General features: G+C 33.6%; 1 protein-coding gene across 1 annotated transcript; it reads left to right on the top strand.

Annotated features, from left to right (window-relative positions):
• Window positions 1-14619: 14619 nt before the first annotated feature.
• LOC132047601 (probable polygalacturonase) lies at window positions 14620-17799 on the top strand (the record flags this gene model as incomplete). Its single annotated transcript, XM_059438623.1, has 5 exons — window positions 14620-14946; window positions 15688-15808; window positions 15900-16074; window positions 16177-16247; window positions 16710-17799. Coding segments are annotated over 5 exons (1368 nt in total), but the record flags the coding sequence as incomplete, so codon positions are not given.
• Between the last annotated feature and the right edge of the window lie 128 nt (window positions 17800-17927).

Raw genomic sequence — 17927 nt, 5'->3', positions numbered from 1 at the left:
TAAATTTCACATGACTGGTCCAATTTTAAACTCTGACCCTAATTAAATAAATTCACCCACCCAATTTTGCTGACTTACCCGATCCAAACACTAAACTACCTGGAAAACATAAACCTCGCCAAGAAAATCATTTTTGGCAATTTTTGCTCTACCTCTTCTTCTTTGTTCTTTTTGAAAAGATGAACAGTTTTCTGATTGTGTTTGTTGAGAAACCAACAAAGCCGTCCGTTATTACACTATCCATCGCCCGTCCGGAAAAGTTTAGGATTCCAGGGGATATATATATCAACTAGAGATGTCGTAAAATTGCACTATGAAAATGAAAGTTTAGTTTTTTCATTTTGAGATTTATGTTTTACTGCTAGTTTAGTCTTTGGTCAAACTTTAGTTTATGTAAGATACACCTTTCAGTAAATCTTGGTATTTCTTTATCTCAAATTCTCTGGAATCAGAGTTTCATACTAGGTTGATTGTATTCAATTCATGTTTAATAAAAATGATACTTAGGCATAGGATGTTTTTTTATTTTTTTTTAATTCAGTGAGTTACAAGAAGAAGTAGATTCAAAATTGGGCATTATTTTTTGATTCTTTTTCCGAAAAAAGTCCAGTAAGAAAAGAGATTGGAATAGTTTCAAATTGGACTGGTAATAAAATGAAACATGGATTTTTTTTATTTTTTTTTGTTAATTCAGTGATACAGTTAGTCATATTTGAGCGTTGGTGCCCTAGACGAGGATTTTCCAGAAAATAGATGGATGAATAATATTTGGTGAAAATTCTTGGTCACTTACAATAATATTGGTGAAAATTCAAACTGGAAATTACTTGAGAGTTCCGTTGGATTGTTATTCATTTTTTATTTACATTTTTGCTTATGTTGTAAAAATTACTCTATGTTTGAGTTTGTAGGTAAGGCAAATGACATATATGCCCTTGCAATATAAGGTGGTGGCTTGCACGACTCTGCAGATTTGTTGTGATGATCTAGTATGATTTGTGTGTGATCTAACATGACTGCTAGGTTGCATATATCATGACTTGTACTGTTTTCCTCTTCTTCGTTTGTAGTTGAAATCACTATAATCTAACATGATTTATGATGAGTAACAAGATAACTAGGTTGCATATAGCACTAAATCATATCGGTTAGTCATGATTTACACGCATTTCTGAAATGTATTTTTTCCTATTCTTTTACTAGAATTTCACTATTGGTACCTCATAAAATAATTATTTAAATAAATATATTCACTCGTGATATCTAAGAAAAAAACTTTTTATAAACAAATCTATTTCACTCGTGAATAATTGGAAATACATTTTTTCGTCTTCTTTGTGTGTAACTCTGAGACCATGGCGATTCGATATAATTTGCATATAATCTAGCAGGGCAATCCATACATGTTTGGTGTGACATGTGTTTGGTGTAACTTGCATGTCACATACTTCTTAGCTTGTAGCTTCGAAATCATGACGATCTGTATATTATGTGAGTAATCCATCAGGCATCTATGCTGAACATAGAATGAAGTCATACCGATTTGGCATGGCTTGCATGCCACATACTTTTTTGTTTTTACCTCCGAAATCGTGACGATCCAGTATAGTTTGTGACTAATCCAACATGCTGACTATGTTGAATATAATATGAAGTCATACCGATTTATCATGACTTGCATGTCACAGTTTTTAAATGTATTTTTTCCTTTTCTTTAATTTGTATTGTAGCTTTGAAATCATGATTATCTGATATGGTTTGTGAGTAATTCAGCAGGACGCGTTGAATATATCATGAAGTCATACTGATTTGTTATGACTTACATGTCGCAATTATCAATGTCACTTTACCATCTATGTTGCCAACCAAGGGTAATTTACTTTGAAATTTTTTCATTAAAATTGGAGACATTAAACATCAGCATAAAAGTATTTCTTGTGTGCAAATCGCCTTTGCTTGTTTAAAATTAGCCACAACTTCAAAAATAATCAAATCTTAATCATTTTTTCATGCGGACTAATATTTGAAGAAGCATACCCCCACTTAAAATAACAGCAGAGACTCGCTCATCATCTCTCTCTTTTTGGCATGAGATCATTTGTGTAGCGCTCCAGGAACCATCTCACTCCCATAAGCATGAGAAAAACATATTGAATAGTAATTGTGTAGTCCGATTTTGATTGGATTGGTGGGAACTGTTAGAGGTAGTAATATTAAGAAGAATATTTCAATAAAAAACACAATAGTTAACTATAACCGAGTTTTGATGTGAAAAATAGGGTTGGCCACGCTATTATTGAAGACGTTGTCGTCCAAGTATATTTTCGTCACTGTGCAAGTATAAATATCAAAGTGTTACACCCCGTAGTTTCGTATGTTGAGATTCAAGCTACCTTTGGTGAGGTATGTGAGCTTATATGTGTTTAACTTATGGTTATAAGGATTTAAGTTCATATAGTAAGCTATGAAAGGATTGAAGGGCAAGTGAATTAAGGAAATTAAATTTGTTGGAATTTGGAAGAAAATACGAGGGGCAATTTTCGCCCAACTTGGAGAAAGAATATATTTTAGTAGATGAGGAGTTTTGAAGCAAAGTAAAAGCCTAAAATAAAGTTCGTCATGTCAGTTTTAAGAAAGTCTTGCAACAAACCGCTCGTCGATACAACATCAAAGTGGAGAATTATGAACGTTACAAGAATGACTGAAAAGATGAAATGTCGTGCTATGTAAATGAATTCTCACACTCCACTCCCGGGGCTGCTACACGGGGAGAACCGACTTGCTACAGTGACCCCACCCGAATTTGACCCACTATTTAAGGATCAAATCAGATCCCAAACCTCATTTTTCAGCCAAAAATTTTCCAAATATTTTTCAAATCTTCTAGAAAATTCTCCCAACTTCCGTCCACTAGATTTTAACGCAAATTAAGTGAAAACCCCGAATTTAAGTTCGGACAACACATAGTTGCGATTATAATATTGAATTGCGGCGAAACTTGGCTTGGATTCAAGGTGATAATCGAAGATATTGCAATTCTAGCGGGTGAAAGGTATGAATCTTTCCTTATTAGTATTGATTTAAGCTTATCTACGGAGGAAAAGTTACTAAATGAGCGTATAATGAATTTATGGGTTGAGAAATTGGATAAAACATCGTGTGAGATGTTTATGGAATATTTTGGTGTTGATAATATTGTTGTTGATGTTGGTATTGTTGTTGTTGTTGTTGGTTCTTTGAATTGAGATTTCGGGTTAAGCATATAAACGGGGGAGATCTTTGCATGTAACAACTTATTTCGGCAAATTCTAAAGGGATTTTAATTAAAGGCTTAAGACAAGTGTATGATGGTGAGCCTAATAATAGTATGAACGATTTTATATGTAGATTACAAGTCGACCAGATAAGTGGGAAGGTCATTCATAGGAGCAAGATTCCGGGTATGTAAGGCAAACCCTTTCTTTCTAGAGGCATGATTCCTTGTTGTAAACCTTTGTACTATATCCATAATATCTTTAACCTTCCACAAATGCTAGAAACTATGAATCTCATGATCACCTTATGATATTATTGAGCTTATTCATGACCTTTGGAATTATTAACTACCATCATGTGATTGACCTCTACATCACCCTTGATACTTGTTCCTTGACAACTTGTGAGATATAGCGATGACATGTTTTAGGACCTCTAAAGGGTTCCATAATACTAATAATCCAACGAAGCTCTCTCTTAGGAAGGTGTCTTAAGGAATGTTTTGTGGGACATGAATAGAGTACTAGTGAAGGATCACATGCTCCACTTATGAGGTATTTAATGTTCTAAGAGAGGTTCGTTTCTCCTTTTTCTTCTTTTCTTTTCAATGTTGTATTAGGATTTGGTTATAGACTAGTCAATATTTAATGTGGAAGAAGTACTAATGGCCGTAAAGAGATGTCTTATAAGGCTTATATGATTATGTAGACGCTACCTCTTTCTTTCAATTTGGGTTAAGTGTAAGACCATGAGAAGTGTCTCCCATAGTAGATTACTTGTAGAAGTTTGATTATGATGTTGATCATAGTTACCAGCAGTTTACGACCAGATTCGGAAGGCGTATCTTAGATGTATTTACCATTACCCCGATATCATTTTGACGAGCTGCTGTTGGGCGATGAACTTAATTTTTTAGGCTTTTGAACACCGTCTTTACGATATATGCCTCCTACAATATAGGCTAAAATCGGGTTGAGATTTTACCGAAATTGTTCCGATATGTATGTATATATTTACACATACATATACACAGTCATTTACCTCCATAACAATTCATATACATGGTCGGGCGGTCCGTAGAATCACAATAACCATAAGTCTCACAAAGCTTACGAAACTCCAATCGGGCGATTCTATCTTTTCGTCCATCTTCTATATCCTAATAATCTCAAATCGGTCTCACATTACCTCATATACATACTCATAACGCGATTTCAAATCCGGTTACCGATAATCGGACGTAACTCGATTCTAACCTTCTTAACTCATTCTTTCTTGTTTTAATACAAGTAGCACGGTTGCGAGTTGACATTCTCCTCCTTTAGTCGTCCTCGGCGAGGTTACCAGCGTTAATTATAGGTTGGGCGGTTTTTAAATATTATGTATAGGATGATTAGTAAGATAAAGGCACGATGGTGAGCCTAATAATGTACATAGATATGATATGGTTAATCATGCGAGAGTATAGAGAAACATGTATCATATATGGATCGGGTTGATCCGCATATTGACACATGTTCAGATAACGTTTGACGATAAGGTAACCAGGACTATAGTAGGGTATACAGACCTAGTAAAGATTACAAGAAGGTGAAGGGGTATGTATACATATGCTATATTTCCATCGGTGGTTCAAAAATGCCAGGTTGATTCTTATTCATCTCATCTTTAGTATATGGCTATTTTGTTGCACTTTCCGCCTTGCATACTCGTATGCATTCTTGTACTAACGTCCGCTTTCAGTCGGGCGGCGCGTTTCACGCCCTTGTGTCTTGACATACGACTTGACGAATCTTTCAAGTAAGGATACTAGCTCGGCGGGCGAGTCGTGGCGCTCGTAAAGCCGGAGTTGCCGGTGGTTCAATGAGTCGGCATCATCTCTGTATATGCATTTGCATGGGTATGGCGGGGCCGTTTCATGCCCGCAGTCTTTACCGACCACTTTATGACATGTACTCCTTTAGTTGTGGGAGGCTCGTAGACGGATATGCGCGAGTTAGATATCTTATAATTATCTTGACTTGTACTATGTTGTATCATTATTATGGATAGCCTTACGCACATGCACTCGAGATTAATTTGAAGACGTAAGTATGTTATCTTTTGGGCTTGTGCCCCTATGGCTTATAGTACCTTGGTCTTATGTTGCCTTTCGAGATACAGAAAACGTGAGTTACAGTTGGTTCGCTCAGTTCCCGTAGGGTGCCGAGAACCAGTCACGCCTTACCAAGGTTGGGGTGTGACACAAAGTGACGTCCTCCTCTCACAATACAACAAACCACTAAAAGAAATCTTAAAATGTGCACTTAGATAGAAATTCCGTAGAACTCTTACTCTCAATTGCTTTTGTCGGAATTTAGAATAACTAAACGAGACCCTACGTTGTGGGATTTCACTGGGTTGTTGTTGTTGTTGTAAACGAGACTTTTGAAAAAAGTGAAATGATAAAGAGACAAAGAATGCAAGAATTCAAGTGATAATTTTTTGAGTATGGGAAAGGGATTTGTAGAGATTCACAAGTGATTAACATATTCTTTCAAGAATAGTCGTACTCTTTAAAGATTGATGACATATTTTCACAGCTAGTAGGAATATCATTTAAAGAATGAGTAATACTATTTATACAATATTGTGTCTTGCCCAAAATATTTATTTGAATTTTGAATCACTTTTAATAAATACCAATAGGGATACCAAAGGCGTTTGCCATTCCATCCCCTTTGATAGATAAAGAGATGAGGACAAAACTTTTGATTTTTCATATGGGCATAGAGTTAAACAGTGAGTTTTCATGTTAATAGAAAATTTGCAAAATAACATAAATGACGAGTGTACGATCTAATTGATTCATGTAGGAATAAGATTCAGAGCTATCGATCTATTAAGATGTCTAAAATGCATACATCATTGCACTCCACCGTCCGGAGAGAATGTGTGTTTGGGAGGAGGGGTGTAATTTTATAATTTTGTAACAAATCAACGATTTGATCTGTGGTCATCGAATTACAATTTCATTTATATGTGCAACAATCTAAATCTAGCTATTGAATTTCGTCATAATCCTATTATTTTATTCATAATCATATATGCTTGTAGAGTTATAGAATGACATTGATAAAAGGACCAGGATTACATACTAATGCTAGAAAAAGTGGATTGGATATTGGGTTGGAAGTTGGGATACTGCTGCAAGGCCCATTGGCTATGAGAAGAACCAAAGAACTACATTTCAGGGCCATTTAGTTAACTCAGTTATCTATGGAGTTTCTACTTTTTTCCCCTCCCATTCAAAATTCCATTTTAATCTTCTAGCATGCCAATCTGCCCATCCAGTTCTGTTTCGTTAGTACTTGTTCGAGTTTTTTTCCTTAACTTTTTAAGTATTTGTGAAGTTTTATTTTTTCTACATTCAATTTATACAATTTTTTTTTCCCATAACAGTACTCTGAACATCGTCCTTGTCTCATTATTTTTGTCACGATTTTAAATTCATTAACCTTTCATTTTCCAGCAACTATAGCTTTTGGCTGTATACTTGTACATTTTGAGAAATAAGATGTCATCATGTCTAGGTAAAAGATCGCCTAACAAGAATTTGGTGCATTGGTACAGTACATGTTCAATCATTCCTTCACATTATTTCCATTATCTGTATCTTCTTCATTGTATATGTCATTGATCTCTCAATTTCTATCTTTAAATATATTCATCTTATCAAAAAAGAAAAAAATGCTATAATTAGAGAAAGGTTTTATTATCTATCTCAAAGCTTGGTGAAAATTGAACAGTCAAAGTCGGAAATTTTAACAAGAAGATTTAAAAAAATTGAACTTACGATTAATTTTTTTCCCCCACTATTTTACTACTATAAGGGATCAATTCAAAGTTTATTGGCGCAATACGTGCAAATTTCCAAGGAATGAGATTTGTTTGGATCCCTTGCTTGATTGTGGCTCAACAACTACTATTATTGAGCGTTAAGTTTCAATGATCAAATGATCACCGAACAATTTTAGTCACATCATTAATTAAAGCAAACATTTAATTGATCAGTAACATGCATGGTAGCATGAAAAATGACATGGGACTATTCGGTTAAAAAAGAAAATCTTAAATTTGGCATATGATCATTTTAAAGCAAGCATTATCACACATTCCAAGTTTCGGTGACCTACCACGAGCTCACAACGGACAGAAGAAAAATGAGAATAGAATTTGTGGAATGAATTAAATCATGTGGAAAAGAGAGGTACATGCATGTGGATAATATATGTGGTAGGTAAAACTCTCCTACTATACTCTCTGCATATGGCGCAAATGCAGGCCATAATTCAATCGTAAAGACACTGTCAAGCCAAAAACCAAAATATAAATTTCTACTTTCTACGATGATGGTCAACACATTTAGACTTTTTGTCGGAGAATGAAAAAAGTCCTTCATCGGTGGTTAATGAGATGGTAGTCTCCTTATATGAACTTGGACAATCCTCCTCATGTCGTAGCTTTTGGGGTTGAGTTAGGCTTCCATGATCTATTTCTTTACGTGAGTATCGAGCAGGACCCATCTCACCCGATGTGGGCCCCCAAATTAAATTGCCCACGCACCAGAGCCCAGTCCTAGGCGTGAGATGGGGTGTTGAAGAATGAAAAAGTCTCTCATCGGTGGTTAATGAGATGGGTGGTCTCCTTATGCTTGGAAACGTCGGCAATCCTCCTTCATTTAGGGTTGAGTTAGACCCATGATCCATTTCTTTACACTTTTGATCTATTATTACTTCACATTTAGAAAAAGATCTAGTTTTTATCGTAGACTTCTTATAAAGAAGTTTCAATTATGATCGAAACTAGGGGTGTAAGAGGATCATTCGAATCACCTTTGACGGAAAATTAATTGTATATACAAGGTCAAATTATTTTTACGTACATATAGTATATGTTGCATTGGATTCTTCGTGTTTAATTTCTTTTCTTTTTTTAAAAAATCATTTTGAACCACCTTAGTGAAAATCCCGATTCCCGACTTCATGACTGATTCCAATCCAAAGGTAAGTTTAAACCATAATAAAAGAAATTGAGTGAATTCGGAAATCATTTGGACATTGTAGTTCACCCATTTCTCGAAAAAACTCCGTTAATGTTTAGAAGTTAGGACAAATATAAGGCAATTTGCTAATGCCATGAGTTGATTCGACCAAAAGTGTAATAGAGGGAAAAATTTAACAATTTCAGATAGTACAGGGACAAATTTGGATTTTTCCAACCAAAAACAAACAAACAAAGAAGTTATAGTATGATGGTGAGTAATTAACACAGCAAAAAAAAAAATTCGAGTGTTAAAATTGTTTTGTTATGTATATATAGTAAATGTTAAACCCCTTTGACTTCTTTGTGTATTTACCTTTTAGAATGAAAATACATTGAGAATTAACACATTCGAATGTTACTCCTAATATACATTAGAATATCGGTTTCCATTAACTTATTTTCAAATCTGTAATTTGACTCTTATGAGACGAGGCCCAACAGGTAAAGGAGAGAATCGAACTTATGATTTTACTTGCTCTGGTGCAATGTTGAGTTGTTTAAATTTCATCATCTAAATCACGAAATGCTTAATCCCGTTTTATATTATTATTTTGTGCTTAAACTTATTTAATTAGGAGAAACAAAGAAAGATCGTCCCTTGATTCGGCATGTAAAATTTCATGTTGTTCTCACGAATTGACAGCCAATAGGGAAGCAATTAGAAAACCCTTTTATCTTAATTATCATGTTCGACAACTAAGTCCCTAAGATATATTTTCTACCAAGACAAGGGGACAACGTTGATCAACTTAGGCATGTAATGAATTCTGATAATTAACATGTGATGAAAGGAAAAAAAAACTACAACCTCGTTTAGAGTCTGCAAAAGAAGTATTGTTTAATTTAATCGATGATCATTACACTTATTTTCTGTAATATTAAAATTATATGACAAAACTACTTTTTATAACAGTAAAGTCACCAAACTAACTATTTAATTATAACATTAAAGTTACAAAACTAGTTTCTATAACAACAAAGTCACTAAACTCTTCTATGCATCAACGATAACGAGAGCTTTGACAACTCTTTTATGCTATTCATTGCATAATCAGAGGCGTATGTGCGATTTCCAACCTCGTCTCACCGCCTTTCCAAAATGTCAAAGCCTAAGGATCTATAAGGTTGTACTAAGATATATAAGTTTAATTTCATAAGTATTTAAAGATATTTCGTTGAGAATTTTTCGGCAATGGCGTCAGATTCTAGTAGGGGATTTAATAGTATCCTGCGAATCAAAGACCTCGACAGTTTTGATTCTCACGTAAAGTTGAAAAAACAAAAGTTCCCCTTTATACATATGATTTCCAAGAACTCGTTTTTCCTTTTCGTTTCTTTTAATTTTTATGTTTTAATTTGTTTATGTTTAAATATAGGTTATGAAAATGTTGGTTGCTTGGATAAAAAAAATCTCACGTGGCATGTACACATCTGCAAATGATGATGTGGCGATGACATATCATTTTTCGATGCTAGAAATTTAACTTTTCAGTGATTTATAATTTATGGGTTACGAGCACAAAGTGTAGTGTTTACTGTTATAAAAAAAAAATTGTGACTTTAGTGTCACAAATAGTTAGTTAAGTGTCACAAATAGTTAGTTTTATTTAGTTATTTTTTTATTGCAAAATGTAATTGTAACATGTTATAAAGAGTAAGTTTAGTGATCATATATGAAATTAACATGTTATAAAGAGTAAGTTTAGTGATCATAGATGAAATTAACCTCTTTTTCTTCAATGCCTTCTTCTTTAATGCAGACTCAACGATATACGATTCAAGGTTGATCTTTTATACTTCTTGAGTCCCATTATATAATGACGTATAATTGGACATGAAACAAAAAAATGATTAATTTTTTAAACTTGTATTTTAAAATAAGTCATATTGTGTTCCTCTTCCTCATCATATAACTCTCTAAAAATTATATGGTATATATTTTAGAACTCATTCTTTACAATATTAATATTTGTTCCCGAGCACTTTTTAACATCTATGGTACAATGTGGTCACCTAAGTTTCTCCGAGGAACCCTTTTTAGGGTTTCGAAATATAGTTTTTGTGCAAAAAGAAACTATGCTCAACTAAAGTGTAACATGTTGTGTGCCTCTCTTGTTTAGCCTTTTCCGATAGCCATCATAAACAAGTCATAATGATTTCTGGTACGGTAATTTTTTTTTTTCCAAAAAATATTTCACGCATTCAGTAATAAAATCTTGTTTTATTCTATTGACAAGTCAGTAATTGTTTAACTGAAAGGATGACGAACAGTTTATCCGTTTCTTTTTCTATGGTAGAATAGTTTGCTTGTCTTAATTTAATATTTATTATTAGTACTGATTAATTGTTGTAACGTTTCTTCTTTTTTTAAATTTTTTTAACGTGTCAATTTTTTTTTAAATAAAAATAAAAAACTGAATTTTCATTAAAAAAAGAAAAATGAGACATGAAAAGCCGAAAAATGATTTTTTTTTAAAATATGGAAAAAGATTTGTTAAAAATATGGAAAACTTATGTCTTAAAAAATCTTGAACATGAAGTTATACCATTTAACTAGAATCAAGCTAACTCAAAATTTAAGTTTATAATATCTAAAATTCATAGTAGATTCATGATCGCGAAAAAACTAATAATAATGAATGTTAAAACCAACACCTAAAATAAAAACAACTTTGAATATATAACATTAACTCCTAAAGTCAAATTAACTAATCCTGATGCATATATTTGGGTCACTGAGAAACCTATGTTTTGTTTCACCTTTTGCTAAAACTGAGTTTGCATCTTTTTCCAGATATTTTAAAAAGTATTTGTTTGATGATATTTTTGTTAACTCTTTTTGTCAGTCTTCAAACTTAAATTTTGAAATTCCGCAAAAACCTTATTTTTAAACAAACACTTTTTGCAAAACAAAAAAAAACTGACAGCAAAGCTTGTAAGAAACACGTTAAAGACTTTTAGAAGGCAAATTAGTTGAAAAGAAGAAAAAAGAGAGATACTAACAAAACAAGACTAACTGGAAAAGCACAAAATATAAATAAAGATAAATATAATCCCTCTATCCCAATGTGATACACTTTCCTTTTGGTCTGTGTAAAACAGAATAAAACATTTCTATATCTAAATATAATTTAATTTGAAACTTTTTCTTTTACTCTTAATGAAATAATTTACAACTATATAAATATCTATGACTTATTATTTTAGACAATAAATTTCAAAAGTCTATTTTTCTTTCTTAAATTTTATGACCAATTAAATAATATCACATAAATTAAAACGGAGGGAATATATAAAGAAGGGAAAAGGGGGAATAATTGATAGATTGAGTTCTAACGGAGCACAAGAGACAAGGAGGACCACAACAGCAGAGCTAATTGGGTCATGACATATGCCTTATTTTTGTGTTATAGAAAGAACAACAGGACAATGGGCCCACCTAGGATGGGGGTGCGTGGGTATCCAGACCAAGACCAATATGATCTGGCAACCTCAGTGATGCCAGCCTTGCATTTCCCACACATCATTGGTGTGGCCCCCCACTAATTTCTCATCAAGCACATGCAACCCCCTCTTCACAAGGACCCCAAACTAGTTTGTACTTCTTTAAATTCTATTGTTATTCCATACATACAAATATTAATACTAATCACACAAATATTTATACTAGCATAGAGATTCTTTTTTTTTTTTAACCCCTCCCCACGGGAGCTCCATTGGTGACTTAAACCCACAACTTTCACGTTAAAAGTAGAGGTGTTTACTATCTAAGCATCCCCTCTTCTCTTAATACTAGTATAAAGTAACAAGCAGAGACGAATTTAGAATTTTTTGAGTATGGATTCACCACTAAAAGAAAGAAAGGAAAAAAGTGTGTTTAGGGAGTTGATCCCTAGTCTTCTTTCTTCTTGGTAAATAAGTCAACCTTCAACCAAATGCACTATTTAACATTCTTGTAGTATGTGTTAGGTAGGTAATATTATACCAATTTTAGAAAATATAAACATAAAATACCTAATTTTATGCAGAGATCATGTGTTCACATGCCCCAAATTTGCTTCCTAAATTCGCCCCTGGTAACAAGTATTCGATGAAATAATTGAAATACGTAGATAAGCTAACTTAACTTGCTCTGTTAGAATAAAAGGAGCAAACTAGGAATAACTTGTTAAATTTGGTGTATGAAACTCATGGACTTGATTAATTTAGATTCGCGTCATTAAAGATTTACTATGACTTGAGACTTTTGATTAAGGGTGAAAATGTAGAGTAAAAGTTCCATGAATAGATGTACCTGAATTTCTAACATTATAGTTATGATAGAAAAAATATATCCACGCTTAGTTCGTGTTTACACCAACTAACAAGGGGTTATTTGGTTCAAGAACAAGGTTATCTCAATTATAATTTCAGAATTATAATAATCCAGAAATTATAATCTCACCTTCTATATGAGGTAGATAATCTCAAGATTTTGGTATAAATATCTTGAATTAGCTAATACCCACAAAACATTGAGTAAATTTAATCTCAAATTCTATATTAGGATAACTCCTAATTCTGTAACCAAAGACCGCCTAAATATGTAATACGTTTTTTACACATATTTTTCTCACTTAACCAGGATTGATATGTCTGTATTCTAACCTCAATTCATTTTCAAATATGGTAAAATGAATATAATTAGGTGTAAACATTGAATCTAAATAAATATCTTTACATTTTTACCATTAAGCTATTCTCTAAAGGACAAAGTGGTAAATAAATTAGGTGAGTTAGGAACCTATTAATTGCGTTAGTATTATGACCTAAAGTCATGCGCCTTATATAAGTAACTGTTAAGTAGTTACACAGTCAATGCCTCTTACTCCTCTTGTTGTGCTGATTGAGTGTCGGCAATGTCCGTTATAAAAATTTGACTACAAATTTACAGAGTGATTAATGGCTAATTATTATGGAGAATTAAATATGATTTTTCTCTAGTCCTGTTCTTTCCATTATTATTTGCAAGTGCTAATATAACCCCCATATAAGACGATAACCAAAAATGAACCAATAAAAATGTTCATGTTCATTGTGTTTTATTATTATTAATGTTAGTACTATTATTATATGTGTAGATGAAGAGCTGTCTTTTTCTAATTCTTCGCTGTCACTTTCACTTACCATCCGTTTTTTTCTATTGGTAGTAGTATTATTATTAGTAGTAGTTCCATATATTTAATTTAGTACTACTATATTTTATTATATATTTTATATTTTTCTCTCCTTAATTGCCACTCTCTCATCATCATACAATTACAACACCCTCTTCTCTATTCTCTGCCTTAATTTCTTCATCCCTTCCCTCTTCTCATTTTTGGTTCTTCAAGTTTTATAAGCTTTTTTAGAGAAGAGGGTTGGTTTAGTTCAAGATTGTTAATGTCACTATGCTAAAGAACAACAATATAATTACCATGAGGAGGCTAGTAAGTACGTTGGTTTATTTTTCATTTTTTGTGTTCTTGATTTTTTTTAGTACTGAGGGTGTCTAAATCTTGATTCTCATGTAAAAAATAATGGGTATTTACTAGATTGCAATATTTGTGCTTAAAAATTGATTCTTGGTTCAATTTGTTTCACTTCTTGGACCTTAGTATTTTTGCTTTGGATGGGCTTTACTAACAGCTTTTTGCAGAGATTTGCTTGATCTCTTGTATTATCAAACTAGGGTGACTATTGTTTCGTCTACATTGTCTTTTCAAGACAAGAATTTGGTTGGATTTAAGATTTGTTTGGATGTTCTTTGTAATCATAAAGTTTTGATTTTTACTTATCAGGGAAAAGAATTGAAAATTTGTTTTGTCTTGTAGCCTATCAATCCTGGTAAAAGGGATCTGATTAGGAAACCACAACTGGTATACAATGACTTGCTGAAGTGCTATAAATTATGAAAGCTGACCAAGTTATCAATACACCCTATCTTTATTTTCATTTTCATAAATATTTTACTTTGTTTTATACTCTCATTTGAACTTAACACTTATACAGTACTGCTATTGCTCAGTGTTTTGTGCTTAAATGAAGTCTCTATCAATTGGTTACTAATCAAGTTGAGAACTTTTTCTATAAAAGGAAAATAATGTCTACTTGTGTTTTTTCTACTGGTATTGACATCAGCTTTTATAGGAGCTCATTTGTGTTTTAATTATGTAGTTGGTTCTTCTCAGCATTTTTCGGTGTTGAATGTGAGGAAAGATTAGAACTTTTTCAATGTGGTGATTTACCATTTCTCTTTGTTTTTGTTTCCAGGCAGTGCTACTTGTGCTGTTGGCATTCAGCCACCGTATACATAGTGAAGCTCAATTTGATGGAGAATGCAAGTTCACTAGGCATTTGAAACCCAGACCTCACAGTGTGTCAGTATTGGACTTTGGGGCTGTGGGTGATGGAAAAACAATAAATACCGTAGCCTTTCAGAATGCTATTTTCTATCTCAAGTCCTTTGCTGACAAGGGCGGAGCACAGCTCTATGTTCCTGCTGGCAAATGGCTGACTAGAAGTATCAATCTTACTAGCCACCTTACACTGTTCCTGGAAAAAGATGCTGTTATTCTAGGATCGGAGGTTAGCCTCTGAACTTTGTCTGGGAGCCGTTTTTGCATTTCTAACAATATTTTTTGTGTTTCAGACAAAAGACTAGCCTATTAATAAAGCTAAAACAAATTTTCCGGAAAAGAAATGTTAAGTGTCATGTAAGGTGCTTCAAATTTCATATGTTAAGATATGAATAGGCTTAATACATCTATAGCCCCTTAAACTTGTCAGTAAATTTCATTTAGACACACGAACTATGGTTTGTTTCAATTGAGCAGCTAGACACATGATAAAGTATTCCTATTAGACACCTTCGGTTCAAATGTTTAAAAAACTGTTGCGCGTGTCCTCAAATGCCTAATACGTAGATAAGTTAACCACTTAAAATATATCATCTCCTTTAATTATACGCATTAGCCTCAATAAGTTGTAAAACCCTAGGCCTGTTCCAATTGAGGCTAATGTGTATAATTAAAGAAGATAGGGTGGACAACAATTCATTTCAAGCACAAGATACATTGGCACTTTGTAATTAGGATCTACGGCGTATTGTTTCACAAATAAAATATTCTCGCCATATATATGGTAACTCCAATGGAGGTTCCTACATAATATGTTGTCACAAAGGTAATAACTCAAATTTTGATATTGACAGTTTAGCTGCATTACGATGGTTTAGATAAGTGCTTCAGGTTTTATCCGTCTATCGGTTTGGATATAAAGCATCTTAATGCATGTCATGGTAAACATTTTTGTGCATTCACTATTCAGGATTTCGATCATTGGGATGTGGTTGAAGCCTTACCATCTTATGGCCGAGGTATTGAGGCACAATATGGAAGATACCGCAGCTTGATCTCTGGAAATAATTTAACCGATGTTGTAATAACAGGTAGGGATTCCTTCATTGAGTGGTTTTTTTAGTTTTACATTTCTCTTTATTGTACCTTCATTCAACCAGCTTATTTCTAACAATTGTGCAGGTAACAACGGTACTATTGATGGCCAGGGCTCTATATGGTGGGAGAAGTTTAATTCCCATTCCTTAAATTATACTCGACCACACCTAATAGAGTTTGTTAGCTCCAGAAATGTTGTTATTTCAAACTTGACTTTATTGAATGCTCCTGGTTGGAACATCCGTCCAGCATATTGCAGGTAACTTGATTCATCTGTATAAGGTGTTTAATGTTTCATGTACTTTTGCTTGTTGTAAGATCTCGGTATGGCTAATCCTTGAGAAAATTTCATGTCTTGCAGTAATGTGGTCATTCAGAACTTAACGGTTTATGCTCCACAAGACTCCCCATACACTAATGGGATTGTCCCAGGTTGGTTGAAAAATCATTAATCTTATTTGTTCTAACTATCCAAGATAATTAAGTGTTGTAGCAAACAGACATTTTCAGGATTAAATGGAGCCCTTAATTTAGTTTTGCAGATAAAATTTAGTTGTTCATAAAGATTAATTGCTAGCTCTGCAAATACTGCTAAAACTGCGTTCTGCAAATAGACACACATTTATTTAGATTTTAGATTTGCAAATAAATTTGAAGTAGCTAATTCCTCATCCCTGAGTTTACATACGATTGGTACATGAGCCTGGAATAGGTTTGTCTTTGAGCTGATGTGAAACAATTAGGCCTGATATTTCATGACAACATGTGTATTGTTCCCTTTGTTTTTCTTGATTTTAAAAAGATGGTTCCCTTTTCTTTCAAGAAATGGATACACTACTTGCTAATTACTCTAGCCTCCCTCTCATGACATGCAACCTTATGTCCACTTTTCAGATTCTTCTGAGCATGTCTGCATTGAAAACAGCAACATTAGCATGGGTTATGATGCTATCGTTCTTAAAAGTGGTTGGGATGAGTATGGAATTTCCTATGGGAAACCTACCTCAAATGTCCACATTAGACGTGTGAGGTTACAGTCTGCTGTAGGTTCCGGTGTGGCTTTTGGCAGTGAGATGTCTGGCGGTATCTCTGATGTGCTTGTAGAGCATAGTTCCCTACATGACTCCCTTTTCGGGATTGAGCTTAAGACTGCAAGAGGAAGAGGCGGTTACATCAAAAATATTCTCATTACAAATGTTGTTATGGAAAATGTGCAAGTGGGAATCAAGGCCACTGGTTACTCTGATTCGCATCCAGATGAGAAATATGATCCATCTTCATTACCTGAAGTTACTGGTATCACTTTTGTGGACATTGTTGGTACAAATATCTCGATAGCAGGCAATTTCACCGGGTTACATGAATCTCCTTTCACTAATATATGTCTATCAAATATCTCGTTCTCCATTTCGTCCGGGACTTCTACACCATGGGTGTGCTCTGATATATCAGGTTCTTCTGAAAATGTGTTTCCTAAACCATGTCCCGAGCTTCAAGGCTCATTTTCCAATTCTAGTTCTGCTTGCTTTGCTCTTCCACAACAATATAGTGAAGTCGCAGTTTTATAATCCTCCACCGATTGGAACTATTCATTCATTGAACCTGAACGCGAGAGACGTATCTTGTTCTAGTTCTAGTGTACAATCTTCCAATAAGATGCAAGTCAAGAATCTTCGGTCTCATGTTTTTTCCCAAGTCAATGTCAAAAACTCTGGTGAGCAATCTATTCATCGCAGCAGATCGTTCCTGTGTACAGCATCAGTTTCTTTTATTCATGTGTAAGAAAAGTTTTGGTAGTGCAGTAAATTCAGATACGTTGTTCCTTTCTTGTGTCATTCTTCATTTGATTTTTTTACTAAATTGTTCTTACATTTGTAAATTGGGTTTATGGAGACTGCAGTAAGATTGGTTAATGTTATATGGTTGAAGGGGTGTTATTGCTGAGTGTCATTGTTGCAATTAAAGTTCTAGCCATTTGATTAAAGCATATTATGTCCTATTCTTTGTTCTTTGGTTTGAAATCTCAGTCCAAAGAATCTTATAAAACTTGTTATGTCACTTTCACATACAGTGCATTTTGAGTTTACCTGTAATTATGTCAAATATTTGATG

Source organism: Lycium ferocissimum, chromosome 1 (assembly GCF_029784015.1).
Source record: "Lycium ferocissimum isolate CSIRO_LF1 chromosome 1, AGI_CSIRO_Lferr_CH_V1, whole genome shotgun sequence".
Lineage (NCBI taxonomy): Eukaryota > Viridiplantae > Streptophyta > Magnoliopsida > Solanales > Solanaceae > Lycium > Lycium ferocissimum.
Note: the sequence above shows the minus strand (reverse complement) of the source record. Positions and strands in the feature narration are given on the sequence as shown.